Here is a 15,428-nt window from a genome sequence, read left to right on the forward strand (position 1 = left end):
ATACACTTAAGCCTACATTTTGTAAACTGAAGGCCCAGTAACACAGAGCAGCTGCTTCCTCAGTTTGACACCAACTCCATTTGCAGAACACAGTCCTGTGGACTGGTAGTTTCATGTGTCAGAGGTACAATTGTGAGAGTGTGTCACTCCCTCTGTGCTCTCCAAAAAAAGTCACCATGTACTTTACCATCACTTGTTTGTTTCCAGATTCTTTGCATGGAGTCGAGGGTGAAGAGACACCTTGTGAACAGAGCATACTTTTAGAAGTGTCACAGATCAGGACCCCCAAGGCAGCTGTGTCTCCTGAGAAGTCCCAGCCCTGTAGGATGTGTGTTCCAGTCTTGAGAGACATCTTGCACTTGGCTGAACACCAAGGAAGAAATAGGGAGCAGAAATCATACACATGTGGAGCATGTGGGAAACAATTCTATTTCACTGCAAACCTTCAGCAGCACCAGAGGCAGCTCGTTAGAGACAAACCCTTCAGATGTGATCTGTGGAGAGCCTCATTTTTGAAGACCTGCACAGCCCATGCATCAAGGAATCTTTTTACCTGTAGGGAAATTGGGAAGGACTTCTTGGCCAACATGGGACTTCAGCAACAGGACACTGATCCCAGGAAGAAAGTAAACAACAGTAGTGAGTGTGGAGCTGTTTTTCAGAGTGGAAGGAGTCATCCCAGCTGGGGAGAATGCAGGAAAGCCTCCAGCCAGACAAATGTGCTTGTTCAGGATGGAAGAGCCCTCTGTAGTGAAGGGTTGGGTGAGTGCAGCAGTTGTGGGAAAGCTTGCACCAAAAAGTGTAACCTTATTCAAGAGCTCCAGAAAGTTCCCCCTGAAGAAAACCCGTGTGAATGCAACCAACGTGGAAAATGTTACAGCAGGGAATCCAGTTTCCTTACACATCACAGAGTTCATGCTGGAGAAGGGCCTTACAAGTGCAGCGAGTGTGGGAAATCCTTTCGCCGAAGCCTCCACCTCAGTACGCACAGGAGAATCCACACTGGAGAAGAGCTTTATGAGTGCAAGGAATGTGACAAATCTTTTATCCGGAGGTGCAACTTCACTCAACATCAGAGAGTTCACACTGGAGAAAGGCGTTATGAGTGCAATGTATGTGGAAAATTTTTTAGCAGGAAATTCAGTTTTCTTATACACCAGAGAATTCATAGTGGAGAAAGGCCTTACAAGTGCAGTGAGTGTGGGAAGTCATTTAGCGGAAGCCACCACCTCAGTGCCCATAGGAAAATCCACATGGGAGCAAATCCTTACGACTGCAAGGACTGTGATAGATCTTTTATCCGAAGGTGCAACTTTATTCAACATCAGAGAGTTCACACTAGAGAAAAGCCTTATCAGTGTAGTGAATGTGGCAAGTGTTTTACCTACTATTCCAGATTCCTTACACATCAGAGAGTTCACACTGGAGAAAGGCTTTATGAATGCAGTGAATGTGGGAAATTTTTTATCAAAAAATCCAGTTTTCTTATACATCAGAGAGTTCACACTGGAGAAAGTCCTTATGAATGCAGTGAATGTGGAAAATTTTTTAGTAATAACTCCAGATTCCTTACACATCAGAGAGTTCACAGTGGAGTAAAGCCTTATGAGTGCAGTGAGTGTGGGAAGTCTTTTACTTCTAGGTCTAGCCTCTGTTACCATCAGAGAGTTCACACTGGAGAGCGGCCTTTTAAGTGCAGTGAATGTGGGAAGTCTTTTATTGGTAGATCTGGCCTCCGTTATCATCAGAGAGTTCACACTGGAGAAAGACCTTACGAATGCTGTGAATGTGGGAAATTTTTTACCAACAACTCCAAGTTCCTTATACATCAGAGACTTCACACTGGAGAAAAGCCTTATGAGTGCAGTCAGTGTGGGAAATCTTTTTCTGCTAGGTCTAGCCTTCGATATCATCAGAGAGTTCACACTGGAGAGCGGCCCTATAAGTGTAGTGAATGTGGGAAATCTTATATTGGTAGGGCTGGCCTCGTTAATCATCAGAGAGTTCACACAGGAGAGCGGCCTTATACATGTAGTGAATGTGGGAAATCTTTTATTTGTAAGTCTGGCCTCCTTTATCATCAGAGAGTTCACACTGGAGAAACCCCTTATGAGTGCAATGAATGTGGGAAATCTTTTACCGATAGATCTGGCCTTCGTTATCATAAGAGAGTTCACAGTGGAGAAAAGCCTTATGAGTGCAGTCAGTGTGGGAGATCTTTTACTGCTAGGTCTAGCCTGTGTTATCATCAGAGAGTTCACACTGGAGGAAAGCCACCTGAGTCCAGTGAATGTGGGAAATCTTTTACTGATAGGTCTGGCCTCCTTTACCGTCAGAGAGTTCCTAGTTGAGAAACACTTTATGAGTGCAGTGTGTTACATCTTTTTTCCAAGAGAGCCATTTGCTTCAACATGAGAAAGTTCACAATGAAGAAATGACCTTGTGAATGTAGAGAATAAGGATGGCACTGAGGCTGTAGGAGTTTGAGGTAAAAGGGTTGGGAGGATGGAGGTGCGTTATTAATTGTGCAGGCAAAAGACCATTTCTAGGGAGGAAACTGAGGCTCAGAGAGGGTGTGTCATTTTGTGAACTCTCAGCTTGGACAGGGATTTAGAATTCAGTGCCAGGTAGCCTGGTTCAGGGCATGGAGATTCTGGTCACTGCACTCTTCTTTCCCTCCCAGCTCAGCTCAAAGAACCTAAAAGAACACCTTGTCCATCCTGACATCCTGTTTCCCCACCCCAGGCACCCTGCTCGTACTGCCATCTCTTGCTGATGGACAGGACTATGCTTTCATTCAGAACCAACATTGATAGCTTTTTGTAAATGACTCCATTTATCTACACAACCTACCGAGTGCTCAGAGTCTTGTTATTGTCCTCATTTCTGAAACTTGGCATCTGTTGCTCAGAGAGTTTAAGGGACTTCCACAAGGGGACACAGCTGTCGAGGAATTGATGAGTGTGGTTCCTCAGGACGCCACATCTGCTGGCTTCATCCTGTCCTTCCCAGCGTGGACTCCAGGGATCCTCTCCTGCCCAGACACATCTGCTTTTCCCTGATCATGGCACCCCTTGTGCATCTCCACGAGGACGTCCACTTCCACCTCCCCCATACACATTTCCTTTCTGAGAACACCTCTCCTGTGTAGTTCCTAACAGGGACAGCAGCACTAACACAGGCATCCCCAGAGGGTATGTGGTGTCACCCCAGAAGTAATACTGCTTTCAGTTGCCATATATAGTTATTTATTTCCAAGGACTTGTCCATCTTCAAAAATCTTCCTTCAGGATGTCCCTGTCACCCAGTTTCTCAGTTGATGAGGTCACTGGCCTGGGTACTGTGAGGCAGTGGAGGACTGAGTGCCCACTGTGGCTCTCGCATGTCCCCATCCCCAGGGCTCTTCCCTGTCACCCCTTACCTGGCCCACTGCTCTTCCCACCTTACCAGGAAGATGTAAATCGCCGATTAATGATTATTAATCAGCAGGAACTTTCCCCCTCCGCCTGGAAACACACTTCATCAACCTTATGTTGAAAGATAACACTGCTGCTCACTTCAGTGAAGACTATAAAGCCCCACTCTAAAATCATGAGTTTAATTGCATCTCTCCCGGGATTCTTGAAGTTGAGTTTCTTTCATATGTCTATTTTTTGCCTGTGTGTCTTGTTTAGTTAAGTTTCTGTTCCTGTATTTTTCTACTTATAATTTTTTGAATTTTGGCTATTTTTTCTTTCATTGACAATTAGAAGAATAGGAAATAGCAAAGACATCTTTGGAATTTCACTCGTTGAGCAATAATATGAATGACTACTTTTCTACATGGAATAGTGATTTGGAATACTAAAATAATATTTTCTTATTTTTCTTCAATGTCCTATGCAAAATGTAATGGCCACATACTTTATACACATTTAAGATCAATCTGTATTATTAACATATAGTCCCTCACTCTTTTTTTTGGGACGGGGGTTATTAGGTTTATTTATTTATTTATGTTTTAGAGGAGGTAGTGGGAATTGAACCCAGGACCTTGTGCATGCTAAGCATGCACTCTACCGCTTGAGCTGTACCACCCCCCATCACTCACTCTTAAGTCCAGACATTCGATAACAGAATCAAACCCTGGTTTGTAATGTTTACCAATTTCCCTACTTCCCTGGTGTAAATACTCCCAACGTAGGCAATGTCAAATTACCAAACTGTCACGGAGCATGGAGTTCAGAAGCATTCCCAGTAGCCCAGTGTGTTCTGTTTCCATCACACTAGGTACCTTAGCTGCAGATAATTTTAAGAATGTAACTAATAAACCATAGTACAATGATGATAAAGTGACAGGTGTTGCATGTCTTTTTAAATAGTTTAATGAATGTTGACTTTAATTTCATGTATTTAAAATGTACATTTTGATGTAGTGACATTCTTGTACACTCCTGACACTACGCTTCCTCCTACAATTTTTAAGTCATGCTCAACATTAAGATTGCTGATGCAGGAACATAATCAAATTTGTAACGACTGTTTTTCAACATAAGTATAAACAGAATAACTGTATTTGAAGCCTGATGAACCCTTCCCCAGTCTCACATCATTTATCATTTCCATGCTTGTGTGTGTGTGTGTGTGCATCATCATGCACTTAGTGGGTTTTAGTTTATAATTTCAGATATTGTTGAATGCATGTCTTCTTAGAATGCATTTCTGAAATCAAAGAGCCCTTTCATACTCCATTATGTATAAATGTATTCTAACTATTACTGTATACTAGCACAACTGGGGATTCAGTGTGACAGATTTTGAATGCTAATACCCTTCAATGCAGCTTTTACCTACAACTGATACACCACTGCACAAAGGATGTGTGACAGCAGTGAGACCCTGTTGGGGAAATATAATGTAATGTACTGGCCTGCCACATCAAGTGTGGTCACACAAATGCGTAAACACTCCAGGGAGACTGGGACAGATGTGATAGGGATACCCAACAGTCTAGTGTATAAGCCATGCACACAATCACACAGTCTCTGTGGATCACCTGTGATGTGGGTGCAGACTGGCTTGGAAAGGACTTCTCCCACATCACTCCATGTTTGATGATGCACTGATGGAGTTCAGATCAGGGACTCAGTAAACACCTCAGTACAATTTGGAGACTCGTGTGAGTAGCTTTGAGAAGGAGGAGGACATGCGGTGGGATACTTACAGCCTATGTGGAAGGTGTCAGCCTGCATTCAGCCCTCAGCATTTAGAATAAGGTTGGTCAAGTGTAGGTCTTGAGGAAAGGAGGGCACCTTCTTGATTGTATTTTTCTAATGGAGTGGAAGCAGCAATGGGGTGATGGGTCAGGAAGTTAGAGGAAGAGCCTCAGGGACAGGGCCGCATCAGACATTCTTAGTTCTTCAGTGTCTCACAGTGCCAAGAATAGTGACCAGGACAACTGGGCAATGAGGCAGAAGGGACCTCTTGAAGCGGGCTTATGAAACAGATGGACAGGACCTTGAAAACAAATGACTGCATATGGCAGTGAGGTCACATCTGGAGTGACATTGATGACCCTGTCCAGGGTGTCTAGTTCAGTGCTGCTGTCCCTGTGAAGAACTTGAGGAGAAGAAAGGTGTTTGCAGGAAGGAGATGTGCATTGGGGGAGGTGGGCCTTGAGGCCCTGGTGGAGATGCACATGTGGGGTAGGTAATTGAAGGAGTTGGAGTCCCTGCTGGGATGGGTGGTGGGGAGAGAAGCCTGTAGACTTGTGCAGTGTTGAGGGACTGCACTCATAAATGGCCTGGCAGCTCTGTTCCCTTGTCATAGTGCCTCAGTGTCTCTGAGCAGCAGATCTTTAGTTTCAGAAATGAGGATAACAGATTCTGAACACTGTGTGAGTTGGGTAGATAACAGGTCACTCACAGGAAAGCCATCAGTGAAAAGATAGTCTGTCCATCAGCATCAGATGGGGATATGAGCAGGGCCCTCTGGCTGGGGGAAAGAGGGTGTTAGCATGGACGAGGTGTTTGCGTTTCCAGAGCTCAGGAGGCAAAGAGGAGTGCAGTGACCAGAGTCTTCATGCCCAGAACCAGGGCATGAATCCTAAATCCCTGTCCATTGCTAGGAGTTCACAAGGAGACAACACACCCTTTGTGGGACTCAGTTTCCTCCCTACAAATGGTTTTTTTGCTCATGATTAATGCAGGGGCATCCTCCTGCTGTGTTGCCACCTCAGACTCATCCAACTCCTGTGCTGTCCCTAAACTTTCCACTTTCTGCTTTACCTGAACACCCTCAGTCCCCTCCACAGTTTGATGGGGAAGAAATGGGGCTCCTCAAAAGACCCTCAGAACCTATGTTCTTGGACCAAGGCAGAGGGACAAGCAGGGGCTGCCAAGTCCAGAGCCCTCCATGTGGATTCTCTCTGAGCCCCGTCTGGGGATGTGATCTTGAGGAAGCCCCCTGTTGGCCCTTGGCTTCAGACCTTTCACCAGATCTGAAATGGAATATCATCAGTTTCACCCTTGGATTTAGAGGACTGGAGAGGGCACATGTTTGATGCAATTCCCTCAGTGCTCAGGTGGCCCTGTAGGTGCCTCTTTTGGGAGGTGGATAAGGGTCCTTCCATCCTTTGTCCACGCCTACAGAAGTATGTTCTGGTTTGACTAAAATGGAATTAACAGTGTTGAGGAAAACTTATTTTGACATCCCCCCCATTATACATATATATGTAAATATAGTCAGTTTACAATGTTCTGTCAACTCGTACAGTACAATGCTTCAGTCATACATGAACACACATATGTTCGTTTTTATATTCTTTTCCAACTTAATTTACTACAAGATATTGAATACAGTTCCCTGTGCATTACAGTTGACACTTGTTAAAATGGTAAGAAATATTTTATCCTGGATTTTTGAGATAGGTGTCAAGATTATTATAATATTGGAGGACTTAGTTCAACTTTAAGTAAAGACAGCTGCAGATCTGTAGCCAAGGAGCTAAGTGAAGGGGTCAGTGGATGGAAAATTACTAACAGGAAAGATGGTTGAATTTAAAAAAAAAAGTGAAGAGTTTTTATGCTAAACTGACTTAACAAGAATCTTGCTGAAGAATGGCTAGAGAAATCAGATACCAAGGGTAGGAAATGAGGGTTTGATTAGATGATCAGCATGGTGTTACTCTTACTAAGCTGACTTTGCAGGTATCTGTATAAAGTTGAGCTAAGTATGCCCTTCAAGGATGTGTACCAGGTTCAGGTCTAGGAGGGAAGAGAGCTCAGTGGAGTGTGACTAAAGCTTAGGCAGAGAGTCTGTCAGTCCCACTTGTTCAATAAAGGAAGAGACTTTTTTTCTCTGAATAACATAAGTTCATTTTTCATTTGTTTGTTTTCATTAATTATGGAACACCTGAGAGGTGATCAAAATGACAGAGTAAGAGGCTGTGGTACCAACTTTCCCCCACAAATAATCAAATATACATCTAGATGTGAAGCAATTCTTGCTGGAAATTACCTGGATACTGGCTGAGGAACTTGTATACACTCATGGCTGTAAGAAAGATACAGACACAAGTGGGTAGAAAGGGAAGAAAAGCAATTGGGTCTGGAGCTGGGGACTCAGAGAAGAAGGGTGATTGCAGGGGCAGACACCCAGCATGGGGAGCGAGTGGGTCAAGCCACAGATTTCGCTTCCCAGTCCTAGGGTCTGTGTCTTGGAGATAAACTTTCTTGAGTGGTTGGAACACCAGTGGGACAGCTAGAGACCCTGGAGAAGCCTGGACCCTGCTTGGAAGGAATGTGTGTATACTGCCTGCCCTTGATGCTGGGAAGAGGGACGTCTGATTTAGCAGCTACTTGTTTCCTCTGATCATCTAACCACACCCTCTTGGCTGATCAGGTCCAATGTACTGGCTCTGCTAACTTCACACCCTCATGACAATGGATCTGTGTCAGCCAAGAAAACATTCAACCCTGGGATCCAAAGGTAACCTGGGCCAGAGCCTAAGTGGGACTTCAGTGGCCATTGTCTGTTACTTCTCCACCAGTACATCAGAAGCAGCCCAGAATATACAAAGACCCAGGGAATAATAAATAACTCAATGGCCAGTATAGAAATCTCACTAGGAGTAATGAATAACAATGCAAGTTATAGAGAAGAATGCATAGATCGTCTGGAAGATAGAATAATGGAACTCACCCAGGCAGAAAGAAAAACAAATTTTTCAAAATGAAAACAATCTAAGAGATCTCTAGGAGTATATTTAGAATTCAACATTCAAATTATAGGGGTTCCAGAAGGAGAAGAGAATGGGATTGCAAATGTATTGAAAAAATTATGGATGAAAACTTCCCTAATTTGAAAAAGGAAACAGAAACCCATGTACAGGAAGTACATAGCTTCCCAATCAACATGAACCCAAACAGTCCAGAACTAAGACATATCAAAATTACAATGTCAGAAGTGAAAGAGAATTCTAAATGCAGCAGGTGAAAAGCAGTCATCTACGAGAGAATCCCCACAGGCTGTCAGCTGATTTCTCTGCTGATACTTGGCAGCCCAAGCCTTGGCAGGCTTGATATATTCAAATACTGAAAGGGAGAACCCTGCAACCTAAGATACTCTACCCAGTCAGATTACCATTTAGTATAGAAAGAGAGATGAAGAACGTCCAGACAAGCAAAAACCTAAAGAAATAATACTAACCCGACCCTAAAAGTAATGTTGAAGAGTATTCTCTAAATGGAAAAGAAGGAAGAATCTACAGGAAAGGGAAATGTATGTTAACGAATGAAGATCACTTAAATAAGCTGGTCAGCAGATTAAAATATAAAAGAAGTGTACAAGCAGCTATAACTACAAAAAACATTTAAGGGATGGGCATGAAGATGTAAAATATGACATCAAAACCACAAAATGTGTGGGAGGGGAGTAAAAAATGAAGACATTTTAGAATGTATTTGAAGTTAAATGACTAACAGTTTAAAACAAGTAGGCATAATTATGGGTCATATTATACGAACCGATTGGTAACCATAAATCAAAAGCCTACAACAGATAAACAAAAAGCAAAAAGAAAGGAACAGAAGCATAGTCCTAAAGAAAACATCAAACTGTGAGAAGAAACAGGAAATGAAAAGAGTACTACAAAAAACAACCAGAAAACAAGTAATAAAATGGAAATAAGTACATACTTATCATTATTTACATTAAATGTCAAAGGAATAAATGCTCTAATCAAAAGACATTGTAGGTGATTGGATTTTAAAAAGACCCTTCCAAATGCAACCTACAAGAGACTGACTTCAGGGCTAAAGACACACAAAGTGAAGCAATGGAAAAAATTATTTCATGAAAAACAAAATGACTAGAAAATGGGTGGAGGGGAACTGGTCATATCAGACAAAATAGACTTTAAAACAAAGGGTGTGTCTAAAGACAAAGAAGGCCAGTAATAATCATAAGGGGACCACTAAAAAATGAGGATATTACACTCATTAATATATATGAACCCAATATAGAAGCACCTTCTCAAGCTATTCCAAAAGACTTCCAAAAGAGAACGGAACACTCCCAAATTGAATCTACAAAATCACTGTTAACCTAATACCAAAACCAGACGAGACATTATAAAAAGAAAAGAAAAAGAAAATTACAGGCCACTATCTTTGGTGAATATAGATGCAAAACTCCTCAAAAAAATACTAGCAAACTGAATCCAACAATATTTTAAAAGGATCATACACCATGATCAATTTGGATTTATTTCAGGGTCATAAGAATGGTTCAGCATTCACAAGTCAATCGTTACGAGTCACCCCATTAACAAAAGGAAGGATAAAAATCACACAATTATCTCAATAGACAGAAAAAACAATTGACAAAATTCAGTATCCATTTATGATATGATAAAAACTCATCAAAATGGGTAAGGAGGAAATATATGTCAAGAGAATAAAGGCCATTTTTGGATACACCCACAGCCAGCATCACAATCAATGGTAACAAGCTGAGAGCCTTTCTCTTAAATTCAGGAAGGAGCGAAAAATTCCCACTCTTTGGGGGAGTGTAGTAGGTCAGTGGTAGAGCATGTGCCTAACATGAGTGAGGTCCTATGTTCAATTCCCAGTACCTACATTAAAAAAAAAAAAATCCCACTCTCACCACTTACATTTAACTTTTTATTGGACACCCTATCCACAGTAAATAGGAGAAAGAAAATGCATCCAAATTTTAAGGGAAGAGGTAAAACTGTCACTATTTGCAGGTGTCATGATACCTTATATAAAAACCCCTAAATTCTCCACACAAAAGGTATTAAAACTAATGAATTCAGCAAAGTTATAGGATACTGAGGATCAAAATCGAGAAATCTTTTGTTCCTATACACTAATAATGTAGTATCAGAAAAAGAAAGTAAAATATCTCTTAAAACTGCTTCAAAAAGAATGTAATACCTAGGAATGAAGTTAACCAAGGGGGTGAAAGACATACACCTAGAAAACTATAAAACATGGATGAAGGAGATTGATGACAATACAAAGAAATGGATAATCAGCATGTGCTCCTGGATTGCAAGAATTAGTATTGTTAAAATGGCCATACTACACAAAGCAATTTACAGATGTAATGCATTCTGTATCCACAGACTCATGACATTTTCAAAAACGTAGAAAAAATAATCCTAAAATTCACAGGCTATGAGAAAAAAAGGACAAACAAGCAATCAACCATTGCAAATCATTTGAGGAAAAAGTAAAGCTGAAGGTAGACTTTACTTTTACTGAAGGTAGACCCTCCCAGACTTCAGATTATACTACCAAACTGTAGTAATCAAACTGCATAGTACTGGCACAAAAACAGACACATAGATTAATGGCATTGAACAGAGAGCCCAGAAATAAGTGCATGCACCTATGGTCCATAAATGTATAACAAAGGAAGCAAGAATATAAGGGAGAAAATGCAATCTGTTCCAGAAGTGGGCCAGGAAAACTGGACAGCCACATGTAAAACAGATTTGACCATTACCTCACACCATATACAAAAATAAACTCAAAATGAATTTAAGGCCTAAATATAAGACCTGAAACCAGAAAATAATCTAGAAGAGAACATAGGTGGAATGCTCTTTGACATAAGTTGTAGCAATATTTTTTTGATCTGTTACCTAGCACAAAATAAATAAAAGCAAAAATAAACAAATGGGACCTAATTAAATTTAAAAGCTTTTGCACCATAAAGGAAACTATTGACAAGACAAAAAGACAACCTATGGAATGGGAGAAAATATTTGCAAGTGATATGACCAATAAGTGGTCAATATCCTAAATATATGAACAGCTCATGCTACTCAATGTAAAAAAACCCAAACAATCCAATCAAAAACATGGTCAGAAGCACTAAGTAAACATTATTTCTTACGGAGTTTGCTGAAAAACTAAAAATAGACTTACTGTATGATCCAGCAGTCTTATTCCTGGGCGTATATCCTGACAAAACTAATTTGAAAAGTACACGGAATCTAATGTTTATAGAAGCATTATTCACACTAGCTGAGGCATAGAAGCATCCTAATTTTTCATAAACAGGTAAATGGATAAATAAGTTGGGAGATATCTATATCTACACACACGCACGCACGCACGCGCACACACAAACACACACACACACACGAATATTACTCAGCCATGAATAATATAATGCCATTAGCAACAACGTGGATGGACCTAGAGATTATCATACTAAATGAAGTAAGTCAAAGACAAATATATTACTTATATGTGGAATCTTAAAAAAAAAAAAAAAAAGATAAATGAACTTATTTCCAAAACAGAAACAGACTCACAGACAAAAAACCTTATGGTTACCAAAAGAGAAAAGAGGATGAGAGAGAAATTAGAAGTTTGGTATTAACAGATACCCAGCACTATACAGAAAACAGATAAACAACAAGGACCTACTGTATAGCATAGGGAACTCTAGGTTCCCTAGGTTGTTTGGTTTTACTGTGTTATGTTCACTGGGATGTGCTGTGTAACCTTTTCACAATATCTGGTATTTGGAACTTTCTGCAACTTAACAATTTCTGGAAAACAAAGCACACTTTGGTTTAACCAGTTTAACTCCATCCCTTCCCTACTTACTGCTGCCTAGTGAATATTCACACACTGGTCACACCCTGTGTATCTCCAGGAGTGTCAAATGGCACAAATGTCCACCGGCACTAGACCTGAATCCCCCATCCCATTAATATCTAGTTTACAGGAAATATGGGGGATAGGTATAATAGTGAAAGCAAATTAAGAATAAAATCTCCCTTTTGCAAAAAAAAGTAGAGCACTTTCTCCACTCTTAGAGCATTTCCCTTAGCAAATTTTCACCCTCATTTTTCACCTTTATTAAGTAGAACTGTTGCAATTTGACTGCACATATACAATATACTGCATGCAAATACATATATACAATATACAGCACCTACATACATTTTAACATTTACACATATGTACTGTTCATTGTTTCTAAGAACAGTTACAGCTTTGGCTTTTTCAACTTACATAGTTATCAAAGGAATAAAGCCAACCACAAAATAAGAATCAACAGAATGCAGTAATCCAGTCATAAAGGACAGTCAAATGTGCTTACGTATATTCACAAAATCAATCACCTAAGTTAAAAATAGTAAGTTCATTTGTGTCCTTTATTTTTTTTTTAGATTCCACATATAAGTGATATCATACGGCATTTTTCTTTCTCTTTCTGGCTTACTGCACTTAGAACGATGATCTCCAGATCCATCCGTGTTCCTTTAGCAAATAATTGTAAATTCTTTGTCCCTTTGGGATGTATGTAAATCTTTCCAAAAGCTAAATATTTTATTTAAATCTCTTCCCAGATTTATAACTGTGTACGAATGTGCTCCCAGGGATTTAATTTATGGAGGTGACTGAGGACCGGAGAGATTAATGCGATTTGAAGTTCCCCAGGGACATGAGAGGCCCAGTGTGCAAGTAAGGACGTAGGAAGCCTGTCCCATGAGAGGTCAGGAAGCTGAGAGAACCGGGACTGTGCCTTCATGACTGCAGAGGCCCGAAGAACTAGCAGTGAGCGCCCCGCTACAGAAAATGCACGTTCTGGAGTCCCAGGCTGCGGGTTTGTAATTCGGGGCCATGAGACGCGCTGGGAGGTGGGCCGGGACGAGGTCGGGCATCCGGGCGTCTAGCGGTGGGCCCTCGCCGCCTCTCGATCCGGACCCGTCCTGCTGACATTCGCGACGGTCGTCGAGCGCCGCCTTGCGGCCACTTTAACATCGCCCCTCCCCCCCGAGCTCCGGAGTCCTTCGCAAAGGGAGGGATTCTGTCGCAGTGCCCGAGCCAGAGTTCCGGGAGTTTGGCGGCGCGGGCAGGATCATCCCGGTCTTGAGGAGTGGGTGTGCCTTGTGCTCTCGCCGGAGATTGGATCCGTAGGATTACGGGGAGTTGCCCCCGTCGGGCTCCGGGGCTCGGGTGAGGGGCCGCTCGGCCCGTAGAGCAGCCTCCGCGGGGCTCCTCCGGGTGAGGAGACCGACCGGGGCCCGGCCTCTGCTGGAGAGGTGAGGGTGACCGTGTCCGGAAGCCGGCACTCCGGAGGTGAGAACCGGCCGGGCCGGGCGGGGAGGCCCGCGGAGGGCGCGAGGAGCTCGGGTTGGACTCGAGGGGGTCACGGTGGGTGGAGGGGCCTCCGCGGAATTTGGTCCCGAGTCCGGATCCGGAGACCCGGACGGAACGGTCTTGCCCGCGCAGGAGACCCGTGGAGGCGCACCCGGGCCGCTCCATCTCACGCGGGTCCACGGAGTCGGGCAGAAGCATATGGGGGGCGCAGCGCTGGGGCCGGGCTGCCCCAGAGCCAGGCGTGGTCACTTGTTCTCCCCAAGTTAGCGCTGCAGCCCGGCCCCCAGGGCTCCCCCAAACCGTAATAGGTGAAAATACCTTCCTTTAAAATCGGGTTTTAAGGGTTTTTTTTTTTTAAACTAATTTTGGGCGCTTACTAATGAAGTCTATAAATTTTTTTTTTGAAGGGACTAGGGAGTGAACCTAGTAACATTATTACATACTGTATACTCACGCTATCATTTGAGCTATATCGTCCCCAACTAAGGGGTTTCTCTAGAGATTTGGCGTCACCTCTTCGGAAAGAAAACATGAAGGCAGGCGGTGACTCAGCCTCCGCAGGCCCGTCCTACCTGTCCCGACATAGACAGATGGGTGAGAAATTCCAGAATTCCTTTGGGTAAAAAGCAAAGAGCGACCGCAGAACATCCCCTAAATTTCCAGGCACATTTAGGATAAATTGTAACAAATGATGCTCTCACTAAAAGACTAGGTTTATTTTGAGAACTCTGCCTTCTTGACTATACAATGAAGATGCCCGTAAAGCTGTTTTCTTTCTCTCCTGACTTTGTGGAGACTTCCTGGGTTGGCAGGTTTTTTGTTAATTATTTCCCCAGCAATGGTCAGCACGTTAAACAGTATCGGATCCAATTTAGGAGAAATTGAGGTGGCATATCTATCAGGTAGAGGACCCCAGGAAGTGACAAATTAGAATTTTTGAAAAGGTCATTCATATCCTAATGGCAGTATGTTTATGTACAACGTTACCTCAATTTCTGGTGTACAGCAGTGTTTCTGTCGTACACGTTTGTTTTCATATCCTTTTTCACGATATTGAAAATACCGTGAATAGTTCCTGGGGCTATATAGAAGAAATTTGCTTTATATACGTATCTGCCGATTTTGAACTCCCAATTTGTCCCTTTCCCGCCAGGTAACTAGTTTTACTCCGTCTGAGTCTGTTTCTGTATTGTAGGTGACTTCATTTGTGTGTGTTTTAAGATTCTACTTGAGTGGTTATCGTATGGTATTTTTCTTCCTCTGGCTGGTTTAGAGATGACGATCTCCAGGTCCATCCATGTTGCTACATAATGGCACTAATTTTTTTAGGGTTGAGTGGTACTCTATTGTATGTACACACTATATATAGTGTGTTTGTATATATATATACACACGCAGGTCTTTAATGAACACTAGGGGTGCATGTGTCTTTTCGAATTAGAGTCCCCTCTGTATATGGAATTGAATATACTTTAAACACATTTTTAAGACGATTAAACGTCCCGTGAAGATGTCTGTGTCCTCATCCTGTACCTTGTAAACATTACCTTATTTGGTATTATGTAAATGTGATGAGGAATATTGAGATGGAATTAGTTTGAAGTTATCTATGTTTGCCTAGTAATGTACTCACAAGTCTCCTAGTAAAGACAGGCAGAGAGAAATCCTACCATACAGAGGAAGGAGATTTGACTAAACAAAATGTTAAGGTGCTGGCTTTTGAGAAGGGAGTGGTCTAGAAACAGAAGGAATGCGGGGGTAGGGCCTATGTAAAAATGACCCAGTAATTTGATTTGA

At 42.2% G+C, this 15,428-nt stretch overlaps 1 protein-coding gene across 4 annotated transcripts in view; it reads left to right on the top strand.

Moving 5' to 3' along the window:
- LOC102522157 (zinc finger protein 256) overlaps positions 1-7,343 on the top strand; it is a 49,626-nt gene extending 42,283 nt beyond the window's left edge. For all 4 annotated transcript variants that reach the window (XM_032485444.1, XM_032485445.1, XM_014561481.2 and 1 more), the window contains one exon: positions 208-7,343. In XM_032485444.1, coding sequence (XP_032341335.1) covers positions 208-2,351 — 2,144 coding nt within the window. In that variant the 3' untranslated portion in view covers positions 2,352-7,343. The remainder of the gene's footprint in view (positions 1-207) is intronic.
- The last annotated feature ends 8,085 nt before the right edge of the window (positions 7,344-15,428 follow it).

The sequence above is a fragment of the Camelus ferus genome, chromosome 9, assembly GCF_009834535.1.
Source record: "Camelus ferus isolate YT-003-E chromosome 9, BCGSAC_Cfer_1.0, whole genome shotgun sequence".
Lineage (NCBI taxonomy): Eukaryota > Metazoa > Chordata > Mammalia > Artiodactyla > Camelidae > Camelus > Camelus ferus.